This window comes from Berghia stephanieae, chromosome 3 (assembly GCF_034508935.2).
Source record: "Berghia stephanieae isolate SIO BIC M18660-M18661 chromosome 3, UCSD_Bste_1.3, whole genome shotgun sequence".
Classification (NCBI taxonomy): Eukaryota; Metazoa; Mollusca; class Gastropoda; order Nudibranchia; family Aeolidiidae; genus Berghia; species Berghia stephanieae.
Genome location: NC_088362.1, coordinates 88587356 through 88607241, shown reverse-complemented (window position 1 = coordinate 88607241; position 19886 = coordinate 88587356). Strand labels below are relative to the sequence as shown.

Here is a 19886-nt window from a genome sequence, read left to right as displayed (position 1 = left end):
TTGTATTTAACCAGTTCTATGAGGCAGCAGAAGGCCCCAAACTAAAACCAGTTACCCTCAAAGTCTACAGGCCAAAAATATTTGGAGACAACGGGTCAGAGATGGAGAAAAGAATTCTATCGGATCGTGTAAAACCCCAATGTATCCCTTCTCTCATTCGTGCTTTTCGTTATGAGGTATGTACGTTTCTATCTGAGATGTAGTGAGTAGCAAGTAAATATAATCTATAATTATAAAACATTCTTTTTTCAATGGACAACCCTGCTTTTTATCGGGTGCAACCCAGCACCTTGTGAGGCCGGTCACAAGACCGGATAAATGGGGAGTGTTTGTTCAGGAAGGGCATCCTGGCAGTAAAACTCAAGCCACAACTTTGAATGAATGAAACCAGAAATATTATACGGGATCAGCCGAGGCCCAGGATAAAAACGACCGCCTGTCATTATTGGCCAGCAGGATGCAGTGACTGCTGGTCACCCAGAAAAGGAGGAAGGAAGTAAAAGATGGTCGAGGAAACAGATGGGAGTGGAGATCAAGATTGGAAGTTTGAACGTTGGAAGTATGACAGGCAGATCAATGGAAATCGCTGATGCTATGGAAAGAAGAAAAATCAACATTCTGTGTGTGCAAGGAACAAAGTGGAAAGGTGAATCAGCAAGGGAGATTGGTAGAGGATTTAAAATATTCTATAAAGGAAATGAAGCCACAAGAAACGGAGTGGGTATCATTCTGGATAAAGAACTTGCACAAAATGTTGTTAAAGTCCAAAGGGTGTCCGACAGACTTATGTGGACCAAGACTGTAGTCAACATGGAGCAGGTCACGGTCGTGAGTGCATACGCAACCCAGATAGGCTGTACGCAAGACAAAAAGGATGAATTTTGGAAGGAGATTGATGAACAAATGGAAATGTTCTAGAAATCAGAAAGAGATTTCATCGGTGCGGACCTGAATGGGCACAAATGGGAACGCAATATCGGAGGTGAGAGATGGTTTGGTAGCAGAAATGAAGGCGAAGATATTGTAAGATTTGCAACAAGATTGGATCTGGCAATACTAAATACATATTTTAGAAATAAAGATGAGTACAGAGTGACGTATTTAAATGGCGTGAGAAAGACACACGTGGATGATTACCTGTTGTGCTGGAGGAGAAATTTGAAGGAAGTATCAGATTATGGCAGTTTTCCGGGAGAGAGAGAGAGAGAGAGAGAGAGAGAGAGAGAGAGAGAGAGAGAGAGAGAGAGAGAGAGAGAGAGAGAGAGGCAGCGCAACATTAGACTATTATTGCGAAAGTGGCATTTGGAAAGAGGAAGATAAAAGAGAAACAAAATGAGAGGAAAATACGATGGTGGAAACTAAAAGAGGAAGAGCAAACAGAAATATTTGCTACAACGGTGCAAGGAAGACTAGGAATTGATTTCCCAAAGGAATGGGAAAGAACTGCTGGTACAATCCGTGAAGTAGCCAAAGAAGTGCTAGGGGTCAGCTGAGGAAGAGGAAAAGTTGGAAAAGAAACATGGTGGTGGAATGAAGAAAAAGAGGGAAGCAAGGAAGAACATGAAGACAAACAGGGATGCTATGAAAGTAGATGAATATAAGCAGGCAAAGAAAGACGCAAAAAGAGCCGTTGCAAAAGCAAAGTCCGAGACCTTCAAATATATGCATGAGCAATTAGAAAGTAAAGAAGGACAGAAAAATATTTTCAGAATAGCGAACAGAGAAATTTATCAAAGTTATCCAAGATATATACAAAGGAAACAAAACAGTGGTAAGAACAGCTGTTGACTCAACTGATCCATTTAATGTAAGGGTTGGATTACACCAGGGATCCGCTCTCAGCCCACTGCTGTTTGAAATAGTAATGGATGTTCTATAGAACCCATTCGGCGAGAGGCACCATGGAACATGATGTATGCGGATGATGTAGTACTTTTGAATGATACAAAAGCTGAAGGGAAAAGGAACTGGAGGGTTGGAGACCGGTGTTGGAAAGGAGAGGATTAAGGGTAAGCAGATCGAAGACATAGTATTTGTGCATCGGACAACAGAGAGCAGGACCACCAATCAAGATAGGAGAAAAGGATATGCCAGAGACAAACCAATTCAAATACTTAGGAACAACTGTACAAGGAGATGGGGGCAATGAGATGGCGGTTAAGAGAAGGATACAGGCAGGCTGGAATAACTGGAGGAAAGTAACGGGACTTATGTGTGACAAACGAATTTCCGCAAAGCTGAAGGGGAAAATATATACAACTGTTGTAAGACCAGTCATGTTATATGGACTAGAGACGGCAGCTACAACAATGAAACAAGATAAAGAAGTTGAGATAGCGAAAATGAGGATGTTGAGATGGACACTTGGCTGGACAAGAAAAGATAAAGTGAGAAATGAACGAATTCGAAGGTTGACTGAAATAAAGAATGTATCAATAGAAGATGAATTGAAATGGTTCGGACATGCAAAGAGACGAGAGAGGTGGAGTACGTGAGAAGAAAAGTTTTGGACTTGCAATTGACGGGGAAGAGGAAAAAGGGACGCCCAAAGACTAGATGGTTTGATAAGCTAAAGGATGAAATGAAGGTACTGGAAGATGATGCTCTGAACCGAGATTTGGCATTCATTATGGCAACTCTGCAAAATGCGGGATAAACTGAAAGAAGAAGAGGATTATTTTTCTTTTAATGGGAATTTAATATGTCATACGCTGAATGGCACAATTATGAAGTTAAAAGTTTGTTGTGGTTTTTCAAAATTTTAAATTCAATTTTAGGTTTAAATGAAAAAGACAAAATGAGTCAGCGAGTTCAAGTCTTGCAGTGCATGGTAAAACAATGCATACATCTTCAATTGCTTAATTAAAAAAAATATAGTAAATAAAGTGTAAATAGAGTACAATTGTAAAATCTTCTTCATTAGAACAATAGAATACCGTTGTCTCTATTTTGTATGGAGAAATTCGAATCCAGCTTTTTGCTTCACAAATGTGATTCCTTAGACAAAAATTTTTACTGTCGATTTCTCGCCAAGTCGTAAAATGAATACCTAGATGTCAACTAACTGCGTTCTCTATGTCTTATCTTAGGTATATGTAATATTATATTAATAAAAGTGATTTGGAACTAATACATTTACTCAAATAGTAAATATAGAATTAAATTATAAAATCTTCTTCATTAGGGCAAAAGAATGCCGATGCTTTTATCTTTGTTTAGAGAATAATTCGAATCCAGCTTTTTGCTTCACAAATGTTGAATCCTTAGAAAAAGCTCTTTACTCACGATTTCTCGCCACGGTCAGTTGTAAAATGAGAACGAGATGATAACTAACAGCGTTGTCTACGTCGAAAAAAAAAAGAAAAAAAGAAGAGTAATAGCACTTTAACTGGCTGCGTGCATCGTCCTACATTTTAAGTGTTGCTGTTGGGATGGAACACATTGTGAAGCGTTCTGACATGTATATTGGATACCGGGTAATAGCCCACGATTATTTGGATGTTGGATGTATTTCCGCCATGCCAGGGCCCTGTATCAGTTCTATGATGAGATATATAGGGTATGGAGAAGTGCCAGATGAAAAAAAAGGGAATGAAATATCGCGATGTAAGAGTCAAACTTGGGATCCAACAGACACAGTACCCCCCGCCTGGCTAAGAGAGAGAGAGAGAGAGAGAGAGAGAGAGAGAGAGAGAGAGAGAGAGAGAGAGAGAGAGAGAGAGAGAGAGAGAGAGAGAGAGAGAGAGAGAGAGAGAGAGAGATCTGCGAGCAGTCGCACTAGCCACTGAGCCATCCAACCACTCTAAAATGAAATATGCCTTTCAAACTTAGTACCTACCGTGCAGACTCTCTAGTCTCAACTACTTAGGGGGATCAAACAGAGGCTTGGCTGACTTACACTGCGAACTTTCAAATAAGATAGTAAGCGCTTGGCTAAGAAGCCTACAACATTATCATCCGGATGGATAGCGGACCAACACACAAAACTATGTGTAACCTTGGACGTTTATAGTCTGGTTAATACAGTTTAGTGAGAATTACTCATAAAGGCGGATGGCAAAAAGCAATAACAAAGACCTGAGTTACGTCAACTTCATACTATCTATATGTTCTTCTCTGTATGAAACAAGACAAACATAAAAGCCATGTTTTAGTGTGGCTAGATGGTTCAGTGGCTAGTGCGACTGCTCGCTCTTAGACAACTGAGAGTGCTGTGTCAGTTGGATCTCAAGTTTAGCTCTGACACCGCAATATTTTTATTCTCTGTTTTCAAGTGGCACTTCTCCATACCCTATATTTTTCATCATTATTGAAACCATATCAAATCTATGCAAATTTAACTGATTGAAGATTTAAAAAAAAAGATTTAAAAGATGAAGTGTAATGTTAATCCCAGAGTAAATGACATGGTAACGATGTGAACGTTTGGGATTACCGTGGTGTTTCAGTTCCAGGATGTTCTGGTGATGGAACGTCTGGAAATGTATCCTTTACAATACTTACTCTGGCATTACTGGAGACTTTCTAGCCAAGATGCCATGTACGTTTTGAATTAGTATTTTCGTTCATTATTTCGTCCTTTTTGTGTTTTTGTTTTTAATATATTTTTTTTTGTTTTGGTTTCCTTTTTGTTGTTTTTGCTTTTTACTTGTTTTTATTTTGCTTTTGCCGTGTTTTTGTTGTTTTATGTTGTTATTTATTTTCTATAAAATCTTCTTTGCTATGTTCCCGTTGTTTCTGTTTTTAAAACTATAAATTATATTTTTCAAACTTTGAGCTCCCTTTTTCATATGTCATTCACTTTCTGACTCCTGTCTCTCTAAGGTGGGTTACATGCAAAGTTGAGGTTTAATTTCTACATATTTTCAAAGTTGGTAGTATATGGTTGTACCGACAAGGTTACTCATTTCTTTACTCTCCATGCCATTTGAGTAAAACAATAATTCACTTTTATCTTTTCTCTAAAAACAACAGGACCGAGATAAGCCCAGAGTAGCAATTAGGTAGAAGTTCCTGCTCGTGTATTTGCAATTCCAATTCCATTCTTATTTAGACAAGAACATTAATAATACAGTTAAGCACATAGTATCCGTTTTCGAGAAACGGATACTTTGCTGAAACGATCTAGAATCGGAGCACCATTATTGAGTTAACTGCCTGTATTCTGAAAATAATCGTATTTAAAAGAGTGACCAGAAAACCCGTTCTTCAAATTTTCTATCGATTTAAATGTCCCTCATCTTGGTAAAACCTCTTAAACCCGAGACTTCGCCATGTCCCAGGTTTGAGATTTTTTGTCAAGATAAGGGTCATTTAAATCGATCGATATTTGAAGGATGAGTATTCTGGCTAAATTTTAAATATTATTTTTTTTCCAAAGAAGGCAGTTAACTGTTCCAGGGTATAATGTCCTCGTGTGACACTGATGATGGCCATATGATTTTAAATGATATTCGTGCATGTTTACTTACGATCCCATTTTGGGCCGCAAATTTTATAAAAGTCAATAGATAATAATAACACACAAAAAAGCCTTTGCATAGCATGATGTCTACTAAATATGTTCTAAGCGCTTTGAAAGGGGTCCCAAGCGAACAACAACAGTTAACATTTTGGACGATTTGTGACGTCTGCAAGGCGCTACTATAAGTTTTATTTTTTTCGACAGAGACAACCTTGTTACATGCCAAGAACTCTTTTTACTCACAATGTAGTGGGAAAGGCATTTAATAACATTTTCAAGGACTCGACTGTATGTCCCCCAGAGGGTGACTGGGATCAGCGAGTTACGGTCCGCTGGCGAGTGTCATACTACTTGACCACAAAGCCATATCTTAGTATAAATATATGTAATTCGTATATATAAACTTACATTGTTGTCGTACTCTGAGAAATAAATATGCTTTTAGAATTTTTGCCAGAAAAGTGGTCCTTCAATTGAGTAGGTGACTTACAAAACGCGCTTAGTCCTATTTTCATCATTTAAAGAAAAACGCAATTTATTTTGGTCATTTATTCATTGACTTAAAGAGAAAAATACTTGTCTTGTGTGCCTCCTAGAATAATACCCTAGTTGTTTTCTCTGGTGATTCACGACGGTATCCAAAAGAAAGCTTGAGATTGTTAAACACATTTTCTATCAGAATGTAATCGGCCATTTTGAAAATCAGCGACTTAAATCTCGATCGATTAAAATGACCCTCATCTTGGCAAAATCCAACTCTCACTCTTGGGACTTGCAGATTAGTGAACGCGTCAATGGAACGAATACCTGTTTATATGGCCTATTCAATTTATGAACAGTACCATTCATCTCCATCGATTTTAAATAACATTATTTTGAATTATTGTTTTGACAAATAAAATTGTTGCTGCTTGAAGCTAGAAGAAAAATTAACGATAAGTATTGAATTGTAAGCTTCAATTTATTAGACGAAGACAGATATTGTGGACGTTTCGGGCTACCCGTTTATCAACAAACACGATGAATAAAACAGTAAGCACGAATGAGATATTATGTGTGAATAGCATAGTTAACGTGAATAAACAAAAAGAAAATGATGGGACATTATTGTCCTTAGTATTTTATTCACCGTGTTTTGCTGATAAAGAGGGAACCCGAAACGTCCAACAGTATCTGTCTTCGTCTAATAAATTGAAGCTTACAATTCAATACATCGTTATTGGTTTGACAAAACGAATTGAGAATAATGACCATCGATGCTTAGAATTCTCAATGAATTGTTATGATATACGTTACTAATTATTATGATATACGTTACTAAAATGAATTCCACGTAATAGCATGTGTTTGCATGTCATTTGATTTTATATATTTTTTTTCCAGGGTGTATTTCAGTGAAATGGTTTTAGCAGTGGGTTTTCTTCATAGCAGAAATATTATTCACAGGTAAAATAACATTGTAATATATAATGTTAATGTATATGAAACTACAATAAAAGGAGTTTTAAAAAATAACATCAGCTGAGAGAAATAAAAGAAATGTAATTCTAGTTATGACATTTCAAAATTAATGAGCTCTTTTTGTTCCCATCATTTTCTATTATAGAAATGATGGTGGTGGTGGTGCTGTAGCTGCTGTAGATGATGATTATGATAAAAATGATGATGATGATGATGATGATGATGATGATGATGATGATGATGATGATGATGATGATGATGATGTGCGGCTATGGGGTATTGCGGTATGACACTCGCTTTCGGATCGGAAGATCCTGGATTTGAGCCTCGATCGGCACATAGTTGAGTCCCTGGAAAAGTCTCTTTACTCACATTCTCTCACTGTACTCAGTTATAAATGAGACTTGGCCGTTAACAAATTTATCTCTTCCGAAAAATATTGTAATATCACCTTACAGACGTCATGTCTCGTTCTACGTGTTACATGTTGCTGTTGGTCAAGGGACTCTATGTAAAGCGTTTTGAACACGTTTAGTGAATATTGCACAATATAAAAGCTCAGTTGATAATGATGATGATGATGACGACGACGACGACGACGATGATGATGATGATGATGGCCGTGGTGGTGGTTGTGGTGATGATGATGATGATGATGATGATGATGATGATGATGATGATGATGATGATGATGATGATTTCGTTTCCACAGAAACTTGTACCTTGGATCATTCTGGATCCAGTCCTCCGGGCACCTCAAACTCGTGGACTACTCGCGGTGTATCGAGGGGCAAGGACGCTATTACCTCAGCGGTGAACATGTTACAAATTACACAGCGCCAGAGGTAAACTCATCATGAAAAATTAGTAACAATGTTTAATTGAATGTAAGCTTCAATTTAATTACGAAAACAGATACAGATAAAATGGACGTTTCGGGTTCCCCTTTATCAACAAACAAGATGAATGAAACATTGATGTTTTGTTTATTCATCTTAATAACGCCACTACCACATCATCTCATTCATCTGCCGTGTTTCATTCATCCTGTTTGTTGATAAAGGGGAAAACCGAAACGTCTATTTTATCTGTTTTCGTAATTAAATCGAAGCTTACATTCAATACCACTTTGTTATTTATTTCTTGGAGCTTCGAGCAGCGACATTTACATTAAGAAAATTTAGGGAACAGACATTGGTTTAATATAAAGAAATATAAAGGTGTTTATGAAACATTACCAGACAAAGCAGAGAGAAACATAAAGGGAAAAAGAAAAAAACTTTCCAAAAAAATCAGCCTGCCTCGACTAGGGATCGAACCTCAGACTTTAACTAGGAGGTCTGAAGTTCGATCACCAGTCGAGGGAGACTGGTTATTTTGGGATGTTTTCTTTTTTTTTATCTTGTATTTTTCTCTTTGTTTTGTCTGACACTGTTTCATACACATTTTTTGAAGATCTTTATCGTAAACACATAACTTTATCATTTCCTTGTCATTAACAGTTGGCAAAAATTGAATTTTTTATTTTTTTTTGTGCTTATGACTTATAAATACTCTTCTCAAAGCGCTTTTCAAAAATCCTTTTTCTGTCTCCTGACTATGGAACAGCGTATAACAATAGAACGAGACATACACCCTATTAGACATCAGTAAAATTTTCAAATAAAGACGATAATGCTTTACACATCGAGAGACCTCCATTAGTAAATGGCCTTATTCGATACCTTGATCGATACTACTCATTGAGGTTGTAATCAATAGTGAGTGTTCGATACTTTTTGTCGCTCAATCGATATTCCATGTGTGGCGTGCTTTGGCTTTGTTATGAATAAAAGTCACTCTTTTATTCTCCATATATATATATATATATATATAATATATATATATATATATATAATATATATATGTATTTCTATATACATGGCACCTACCAACCATTTTCAGAACCCAACAACATCCCATTGTACGCCCATAGAAATAGCAATCATTCGCCATCTATAATAAAAAACATACCAGAGAGCATTAACAAACGACTATCTAACAACTCTACAAACAACAACATATTCAACGATGTAATCATACCATACACAGATGCACTACAAAAAAAGTGGCTATGACTACAAACTAAAATATGAAGAAGAGACCATTACCACCCCAACAAAAAAACGCCAAAGAAAACGAAACATAACATGGTTCAACCCACCTTACAGCAAGAATGTGACAACTTCTATCGGTAACAAATTCTTCAATCTACTACAAAAAATGCTTCCCTCCCGGTCGCGCTCTACACCCAATCATGAACAAAAACACCATCAAAATAGGATACACCTGCATGCCAAACAAAACATTATTTTCTCCAACAACAAACGAAAACTGGGCTGCTCAACCCAGCAACAACCTAGAGAAAAAATGCAACTGCAGGGCCCAGGCAATATGCCCACTAAACGGCAAATTGCCTGACTCAAAACGTTTTTTATCAAGCCACAGTTACACGCCGAGACACACCAAAACAAGAAACATGCATTGGCCTCACTGAGTGTTAATTCAAAACCAGATACAACCTGCATAAATATTCCTTCAGAAACATACACAAACGACATTCTACTACACTAAGCGAACACATTTGGAACCTCAAAGAGAAAAACATACAACACAGATTACATGAAAAATCATCTCCAGAGCACAGTCGTACTCCCCCTCTTCTAAGATTTGCAACCTCTGCTAAGAAGAACAATTCTTCATCATCACAAAACCAAACACTTAACAGAAGAAACAAACTAACAGCCTCATGCAGAGATAGAAACAAACACCTTTTATGTAATTACGAACCTCCATAAACACGAATCTAGAAAAAAACAAATACACAACAATCCTACTTTCACTTCCGCATCCTGATGAGAGCTAACGCTTGAAACAATATTGTAGAAGATCAAAATTAATATTTGAAATGTTTTATATATATATATATATATATATATATATATATATATATATATATATATATATATATATATATATATATATATATTTTATATATACATACATACATACATACATACATACATACATACATACATACATACATACATACATACATACATACATACATACATACATACATACTGGACACTGGCGGTCGGTCTGTTGAGCAAAGTTGTTTTGTGCCGCCCTATAATTTTCAAATTTAGCAGATACTCCTTTTTGTCTCAATTTTGCCAATGTTGATTTTCGTTAACACTCGCGCATCTCTCCTGCCTTTCTAGCCATGATTGGTACCTACCTGTAACAAAGGTTGTGCGTCATCACAGACGGCTCTCTTTTTCTTGTTGTCCCACGCGAGGCGAGATGACGTGCGACAATGAGCTGAGGGTGGGGGATGGGGACTACCATGAGCCAAAAAGTCAACAGGCCGCCTTAGTATTTTATATAAAAGATTTGTTTTCTTCTGTTTTCAAACCACGGCTATCCACTTCCCACCACAAACAACTGATACTCTTTACTGCTAAAATAACTAGGTCAGGCCGGCAAATTTAGTTTTGCACACCTTGAGGCCTTACTTGGGAGAAGTCAAAACCATATCAGTTTTATCATTGAAAGAACAGATTTGTTGTAATCAAACCATACGGATGAAGAAAATTACAATAAATATAGATCTTATGCTATTCGTTTTGCTCAAATGGATGTTAATCATCAATAAGAATATTACACAAATCATTCACCGAGTAGAGCCCCACGATGCTATAAATAAGAATCCCAGTCCATTAACCCGACACACACACACACACACACACACACACACACACACACAGCAGTTCAACTTATAGTTATGTTATTGTCGTTGGAGTAGATAAGTAGTGCATTGAGGTTGGATTTTCTATTCCTTCTATTAATGACTGTTATCACAGTTGATATTCGAAGAAAGAAATTTTATATGGCAGTCGAATTGCTGTTGTCGTGTTGTTCTTTTTAAAAAAATGATATTCACAAATCTCAATGCACAGACGTGTATCGCAATCCATACCGAAACAACAATGAAAGGATCCATAGACTTCAATGATCTAGAGGAAAATCGACAAATAGACCTCTTTTACATAATATATGCCCATCGTAAATGCCAGTGTTACGTGAGTACATCTCTTTAAAATTCAAACCACACATGCCCCCCGCCCCCCCCCCCCCCCCTCCCCTTCCCATTTTATTTTTACACACAATATACACACATTCTAAAAAAATAAACCCACTAGAACATTGATATTGCGCAATTTCCGCTGAGTGAGCTCAAGACACTTAAAAAGGGCTCCTAAGCCAAAAGCAACATGCAGACGAGACATGATGCCTGTTGGGCGAGATAACATTTTCCTCCAACACAGTCAACACTGCTTCTGGTCAAGTACCTACTCATTTTACACATGAGTACAGTGAGAGAATGTTTTCGATCCATGCCGCCTTAAATAAACAACCAGAAACCGCCCCTGATACTGGATCTATATTTTATATCACAACAAATTATATTGCCTATTATTACGGCATTATTTCAAACATAAATCACGTTTTTATTTGTTGTTTTTTTCAGTTGGTGCAAAGAGGTGTTCATACCAAGATGGTGGATATCTGGGCACTCGGCATCATATTATATAAAATGATCACAGGATATGTACGACCCGCTCTCTCTCTCTCTCTCTCTCTCTCTCTCTCTCTCTCTCTCTCTCTCTCTCTGAGTGTGTGTGTGTGTGTCTGTGGGTATCCCTCTCTCTTTCTTCTTTCTTTGTGTGTATGTGTGTATTTCCCCCTTCTCTCTCTCACCCTCTCTCTCTCTCTCTCTCTCTCTCTCTCTCTCTCTCTCTCTCTCTCTCTCTCTCTCTTTCAATAATTATCGTGGTTAGTTATCTCTAATTCAATGCCAATACCTGTTGTTACTTTTTCTTATCGTTAATCTAGCTATGTGTGTTTTTGATTCATGCTTTTTAATTTATCAGTTTCAGATGTGTCACTCTAATTATGCTATAAGTTTTAAACAAATTACGGATTAAAAACAATAATATATAATTTGAACATGTATATGTGACAAACAAGGCCAATAGTAAATGCTAAATTTATGTGCGGCTATATGGTCTAGTGGTATGACATTCGATTTCTGATCGGAAGGTCCTGGGTTCGAGCCTCGCTCGACGCATAGCAGTTGAGTCATTGGAAAAGTCTCTTTACTCATATTCATCCACACCTCTCATTGAAAAACCCAATGGTTTCTTAGTAAATACGTAGAATGCTTTGAACGCGTTCAATAAAAACATTTTCAACAATTGCAGAATATTTTCGCACATTTTACTGGTCTGAAATAAGGTGTATATTGTTATCGTGCAGTAAATAGCACATACTCGCAAGCTCGTTGTGTTATTGGGCACGATAAAAATAACTCGTTTAATAAATACAAAGAGATGAAAGAATCGTATATTCTCTCACTCAGATGGAAAATGAGAACCTGTCCGTTGACAGCGTTGCCTCTGTCGAGAAAAACAAATGTAATATCGCCTAACAGGCGTCATGCCTCGTTCTACTTGTTACGTGTTGCTGTTGGTCAGGAACCCTTTGTAAAGCGCTTTGAGCTTTTAGTGGATATTGCGCGATATAAAAACTCACGTTTTGCTGTTTTTTTTTTTAAATCATACAAATTGACCAAATAAAAAAAGAACGAGACACCCATTGTTAGTAGCTCACGCTCACTCAATGACTTTCAAGCAAAATTCTGAGCCAATAGGTTTCAACAGTCGTGAGGTCACTTCCCTTGTTATGACGCTTAGAAACTTAGTAACTGGTTCTAAACTATCGGAACAACGACGGACGCCCTTATGAAATACTTCTCCGACGAGTATAAAAGTGTATCCAGAGGAGAAAAACATAAATCTGATCATGTTTTGACTTTTATACATTCCGATTACAAGAAATGCGAAAAAGTTCTAGCCAGCATGAAGAATAAAAAGTACTGATTTTCTTTGTTTAGAACCAAGCTGCTGGTTGCTGGGCGGACGTGACGTCAGACTATTATTGAATGCTATTGGCTTACATAGAAAGTCATATTATGCCTCTCACATATATCTCTCGTTACTCGCTGCTAATAGCAAGTTACCGATTACGTTCCCGAACCTAAACGACACCATCAACAAGGAAGAAAACCAGGATCTATCCTCAAACGTCGGCACACACGCCCAATGCGCGAGTTTTAACTGGACATAAAGATAAAGGAAGTAAATCTGACTCATGACTAAGGGAACAGCACAAAGCAAACGACGTTTTGGCTTTTGGCCTTTTTCAAGTAAACACAAAATATATAGATGATTAACTGGTGCGGCTTTGTGGTCTAGTGGTAAGACACTCGCTTTCGGATCGGAAGGTCCTGGGTTCGAGCTTCGCGCTCGGCGCATAGTTGAGTCATTGGAGAAGGTTCTTTACTCATGTTCTCTCACCGGTCTCAGGTGTAAAATGAGTACCTGGCCGTTCACAGCGTTGTCTTTGTCCGAAAAATTGTAATATCGTCTAACAGGCGTCATGTCCCGGCCGCGAGTTTTTTTTTTTTTTGCACCCGTTTGGGCCATTTTGTGACGTCATCTGAGAATAACCCTCTTCGCCAACTAGCCTGCACTATTTTTAGCATCGCCACAATGGGAAAGCCGTGACAGAGGTCGGACAAGGCCATAGGTCAGCGCGCGCGTTGTTCAATGTTCAAAGGGGTGTGCAGTTGGCTAGCCTACACTACACACTACACAATGTACGCCTACCGTATTTTTGATTGTTAAGAAGAAGAAGAATGAGAAGAAGATAACATACTTTTTAAAAATGTTTGATATGATACTATAATGCTGTAGTTGAAGTTTGAAATATAAGTTAGCAATAGAAATTAGACCACACTATTTTTGTCTTGAGATGTGTCTACAGTGGTAGCTAGTGTGGATAGATGCAGAAAAAGTACGTTACACAAATCAAATGCATTGTAGGGTCCATCTCTGTAGGTCTATTACTATATTTAGGTGATAAATTATTGCACAACTGTGATTGGTAAATTTATAACTGCTGCAAAAATACAACAACAATTTTTTTTTTTTTAAAACGTAGTGTTTTTATGCACCTCCGTTGACGGTGTATCTTTTATGCACCTCCGTTACGCATGCGCATTCCACCCAATTTCCATGAGCGATATTGTGTTTCTGTATTCAGACATGGCGAAAGTTATATTGTGACATCTGTAGGATGTTTTTGTTAATAAATTTATACAAAAATAATAATAAACTAAAAAATCGAAATATAGAACCAGAAAATAGAAGTTGCATTGAAGGTAAAATAATGTCTTAGAAAGACCTTATTAAATGTGATGGACAGTTAGGTGGCTCCGTAGCGCGGTGGACAAGCTGTCAGACTTTTTAACCTTGAAAGTACTGGGTTAGATTCCCATTGTAAACATATATTTTTAAAAAAGTTTACTTTATTGAGAAAGACATCTTTTTTTTTTTTTCAAAAGCTTTTTATCGTGTTTAAAAAAATTAATTTTCTAAAATTCTTTATTTATTTAAGATCAGTATTTGTGTGCCATGTCTCTTTTTACCTTTGATTTTTTTAATTATTGTGAATATTCTTTAATTTATTATCATTGTATAAATGTACACTGGTAATCACTAAGCAGCGTGCTAAACTACAATCTAAAACTATTTAAACCTCATGGTCGTATGCAGTAACATTTTCATTAATTAACCATCACCGCCAACGGAGGTGCATAAAAACGGTGCGTTGTAGTTGTAGTAGTATGAACAGTAGTAGTAGTAGTAGTAGTAGTAGTAGTTAGTAGTAGTAGTAGTAGTAGTAGTAGTAGTAGTAGTAGTAGAAGTAGTAGTAATGATAGAAGTGATAGCAGTAGTAGTGGTGTAGTAGTAGTAGTAGTAGTAGTAGTAGTGTAGTAGTTAGTAGTAGTAGTAGTAGTAGTAGTAGTAGTAGTAGTAGTAGTAGTAGTAGTAGTTTTAGTAGTATAGTAGTAGTAGTAGTAGTAGTAGTAGTAGTAGTAGTAGTAGTAGTAGTAGTAGTAGTAGTAGTAGTAGTAGTAGTAGTAGTAGTAGTAGTAGTAGTAGGAGTAGTAGTAGTAGTAGTAGTATTGGTAGTAGTAGCAGTAGCTGTAGTGGCAGTTGTTGCAAGTGTCGGTTAGTGGTGGTCAATCCTAGTGTTGAGTCCGCGTGGAGTCAGCGTTCCCAACGACATGATCAGGTGAGTTTCCCTACCGTTCATATAAACCGCTTGCGTGTCAAAACGACACGTAAAAATAGTACTGTCACTTGATGATTTTTCTCCACGAATCAGCGTGAGACGGTAGACATGGATGAACCTCCCTGACCCATTTTTAAACCTGCCTGTTCCCGAACTGGTGCAAAAAAAACAACTCGCGTCCCGGCCTACATGTTAAATGTTGCTGTTGATCAGGGACCCCTTGTAAAGCGCTTTGAGCACATTTAGTGGATATTGCTCTATATAAAAGCTCATTTATTCATTTGGAACTGGACAGATCCTGGGTTTCTTCTTCGTCGTTACTTGATCGTTTAGGTTCTGGGAACGTAATCGTTAATTTGCTAACGAATATCGGGATGAGGGTGTGTATAAAGCATGGGCCTAAATGGTATAACGCAAAGTCATTGTTGTAATGGAAATACTCTCAAGCCGACGTCAACTAATATCCATCACAACAATGTTGAAACGAGGCCATAAAGGGCTCAGCGGTACGGTCTTTGCTTCTTACCCCGAAAGGTAACGAGTTCGATCACCCGCCGCTGCGATGTGTGGCCTTGAGCAAGTTACCTCGCCCAATTTGCGGTGCTGCACTGCGCTGACGCCTGAGTTATTTCAGTTTTCCCTTGGAATAGACCCTAGAGGTGAATAAAGGGAATCTTATTTTTATTGTTATTTTTATAATTAGATTTTTATCATTGTTTGCGCCCAGCTCGGTACACTTCAGTTGTTCCTGGGATACATATGAATATACCAGTTTAGGCGCCCGGCGAAATGCAATCGCTTTCTTGGTGGAAAAAAAAACAGTTTGGAATTGTTCAAAAAGCCATAAGCATTTATATAACGCAATATTCATTACACGTGTTCAAGGCGCTTTACAAAGGTCCCTATACGTTAGCACCGCTTAAAATGTAGGACTAAACATGAAGCATGTTAGGCGATGTTACATTTTGTTCCGACAGAGACAATGCTGTTAACGGCCATGAACTCATTTTGCATCTGGTACAGTGAGAGAATGTGAGTAAAGAGTCTTTTCCAAGGGCTCAACTATGCACCGCTCAGAGCAGGAATCGAACCCTGGACCTTCTGTTCTGATGGCGAGTGTCATACCACTAGCAGAACAGCCAGAGCATGTATAAAGAGCAATAGATAAAATGCGCTTGGCCAAGGAGTTCACAACATTGCCATCCGGAAGTATATCGGACAAACACACAAACTCTGTGTAACCATGAACTTTTATAGTCTGGTTAATACAGTTTAGTGAGAACAACTCACAAACGCGGATGGCAAAAACAATAACAAAGGCCCATACTATCTATATCCGCTAATTGGTCAACGTTTAACACTGCACTTCATTAATTTTACAGATGCCGTTTCGGGGAGAATCTCGTAAAGAACTCATCGATTGTATCAAAAATAAGCAAGAACGTTATTGTAAACTGTTTCCTCCTTTAATCGCTGTCCTTTGTCACAAGGTGGGTGGAATAAATGGCTAGAAGTACTATATGGACTCATTTCATTTTTACAATAATTCAATTGAAAATGAAATTGTGTTATTATTTGCTTTTAAGTTAAACTGTAATAAGAAGAATAAATATTTCTCTAATGTATAATGCTTTTTTTTAAATACCGTGTAAGGCGCTATACAAACACCATATATTATTATTATTATTATTATTATTATTATTATTATTATTATTATTATTATTATTATTATTATTATTATTATTATTATTATTATTACGTATTGTTTACAAAAATAAAATTACAAAGATCTCGAGATGGTGTTTGAATCATTTGATGGTATCCAAAAAGCTTTTAGTAATAATCTTACCTGTAATCTCTTTGATTGTATCATCTAATTACCACCCAATCTACAGTGTATTGAGAAAACACACTATTTTTCATTTTAGTTTGTTTTAAAAATCAAATTTTGATGAATTGAGGCGACTTAACTTACCAAAATTATTAACTATAACACTACTTAGGTTTACAATTTACTTACAAATTGACAGTCGTCGTTCACCAACATTTGATTAAAACGTTTTTAGCCAAAATGAAAAAAACCGTATTGTTAGAGTGAGGCAATGGTGTTGATAAACGTAGACTTACGTCAATATTAACCTCTTAATCAGGTGAATTAGTCAGCGCTCCATTGCTATCGTTATTGATATTGCTGGGTTTTTTTAATCAAGGAGAAATTCTAAATTTTCTCCACTTTAAGTCTTTGATTTTTTTTGTTCATTTCTAATAAAAGAAATCTAGACCGGCAAACTTAGCAAGTTTTTCACTCGATTTTTTTTTTTTTGGCGAAAAAACTAAACCTTAATTTTAATTTGTACAGATAACTAATCATCATATAAAAATGGATGACAGACTTTTCACTAAACATAATCCATTAATAAAGAATATATCAGTATTTAAAATAATAAGTAACTAGAAACTAGAAACTCGAAACTAGATTATTGTAACTCCCTGCTTGTCAACTTGCCTCAGGCTTCTATTAAACAATTACAACTGCTGCAAAACAGTGCAGCAAGATTAGTTTTTGGCAAAAAAAAAAATTTGATCATGCAACCCCCTTGTTGGCATCTCTCCATTGGTTGCCCATTGAAAAGCGCACATATTACAAAGCAGCGTGTCTTGTTTATAAGTGTTTGGCTGGTATAGGACCGGCATATCTTACAGATCACGTGGTCATGTGTAAATTTGAAAATTACACTTTAAGATCATGTAATGACCAAACGAAAATTTCGAAAAAAAGATCAAGAACAAAATTTGGTGATAGATCGTTTGCTTGTTTCGGCCCCAAGATTTGGAATGAACTACCACGTGGTCTGAGGGAGTGCAAGTCTTTACCTACTTTTAAAAAGAATCTCAAGACACATTTTTACTGTATTTGTTTTTCTTGACTCTATATGAATCCTTGATTTGGCTATGAATCATTATTGTTGTTGTTATTTTTTTCACTTAAAATTTATATTTATATTGTAAAGTGCCCAGAGCTTGTGTTTTACACGAGAATGAGCGCTATATAAATGTGTATTATTATTATTATTATTATTATTATTATTATTATTATTATTATTATTATTATTATTATTATTATTATTATTATTATTATTATTATTATTAAACAGTGGTCGACAGTAAATCCATCCTTCTTTCATTTATAGAATTAGATACTCATCGCATAACAAGGACAAGAGTTGAAAACGGAGAGGGCTGCGTGAAGTCGGTGATCGTAAAATACTAACGAAAGAGTGAAAATGGAGAGGCTTCGTATGGGAACAAAACAGACAATGGACGTTTCGGGTACAAACCCTTCGTCAGCACAACAATACACAATTAAGGACAAGAGTTGTAGCATTTAACGTGACCGGATGGGTTACAGTAGTCGTTAAAGTGAAGCCTTTCCTTCCAAAAGACACAATACATATTATTTCGTCCTCGGCTTTAATATGAATAAGTATCTGAATATGGACAATAAAAGATTCTATTACATATTTAGAATACAAAATAGGATTAAGCAGGGATCCTTCTGCATCTTAAAACCAAGGAAAGATAGATCGATTAAGAATACGCATGAAGCGATTTGAATAGCACAAAGCAGCAGTATGTAAATGTGCATTTTATTATTTATAAACGTAGGTTTATTTGTTTTCAACGTTTATTTTTGATTGTGCTGACGAAGGGTTTTTAACCCGCAACGTCTATTGTCTGTATCGTTCCCATCCAAAGCATCTCAGTTTTCACTCTTTCGTTCGTATTTTATTATTGTAAATTAAATAACAATGTGAAATTTAATATAAGCTTCTATCTAATAGACAAAAACAGATAATATGGACGTTTCGGGTTTTCCTCTTTATCAAAAAAACACGATAAATAAAACACTACAGACGAATGAGATAATGTGAGAATGGCGTTGTTAAGGTGAATATTTATTCACCATATTTATATTCACCTTAACAATGCCATTCTCACATATTTCGTTCCTCTGTAGTGTTTCATACATTGTGTTTTATTTCTGAATGGGAAATCATAAACGGCCACATTATCTGTTTTCCTTTATTAAATTGAAGCTTACATGCAATTTCCCATTGTTATTAATTTCTTTGAGCTTCGAGCAACAACATTTACATTATTGTAAATTATGAGCAGTGGGAAATGGCTTTTTGAGTAAATTACGCATTCCCTTTTCATCGGAATGATCTTGATTCCAGCCTAGCTATCAACCTTAATCGAATTTCACCTTGCACAAGAAACTGAGCATTTGTTGCTTATTTTGCAAGGCTGTATGTAATGCGCCTGATGCATGGATTTTCTCGGTCTTTTCTCGAGATAGACTCCAAGAGAAATGTCTCTATTTCAACAATTTGTCTTATCATATGAGGGTTTCGATTTTCTTTAAACAAGACAGCAGAAACTACGATGTAAATAAGACTTCAACGAATACTAAATCCAGGCGCTTTGACTGTTCTCTTATTGTGTAAACGGTTATGTCGGCCAATATAATATCCAGATTGAATGACAATAAATCTCATTGTAAAACCGTCAAATAAGGGCTTTTAACTTTTAAAATAGACAAATGACTACGAAGAAATGCATGCTATTTGTCAATAATCTAAAAAAACAAACAAAAAACCCCCCAAAAAACAGAGAATAAATTTTCTTGTTTGCGTCAAATCATAATTCCCATCAT

At 36.5% G+C, this 19886-nt stretch overlaps 1 protein-coding gene across 1 annotated transcript in view; it reads left to right on the top strand.

Annotated features, from left to right (window-relative positions):
* Positions 1 to 19886, top strand: part of LOC144969689 (ribosomal protein S6 kinase beta-2-like) — a 49018-nt gene that overhangs the window by 25791 nt on the left and 3341 nt on the right. Inside the window, exons 5-10 of the mRNA XM_078908840.1 lie at positions 15 to 176; positions 4449 to 4540; positions 6848 to 6910; positions 7638 to 7770; positions 11499 to 11579; positions 16552 to 16659. Coding sequence (XP_078764966.1) covers positions 15 to 176; positions 4449 to 4540; positions 6848 to 6910; positions 7638 to 7770; positions 11499 to 11579; positions 16552 to 16659 — 639 coding nt within the window. The remainder of the gene's footprint in view (positions 1 to 14; positions 177 to 4448; positions 4541 to 6847; positions 6911 to 7637; positions 7771 to 11498; positions 11580 to 16551; positions 16660 to 19886) is intronic.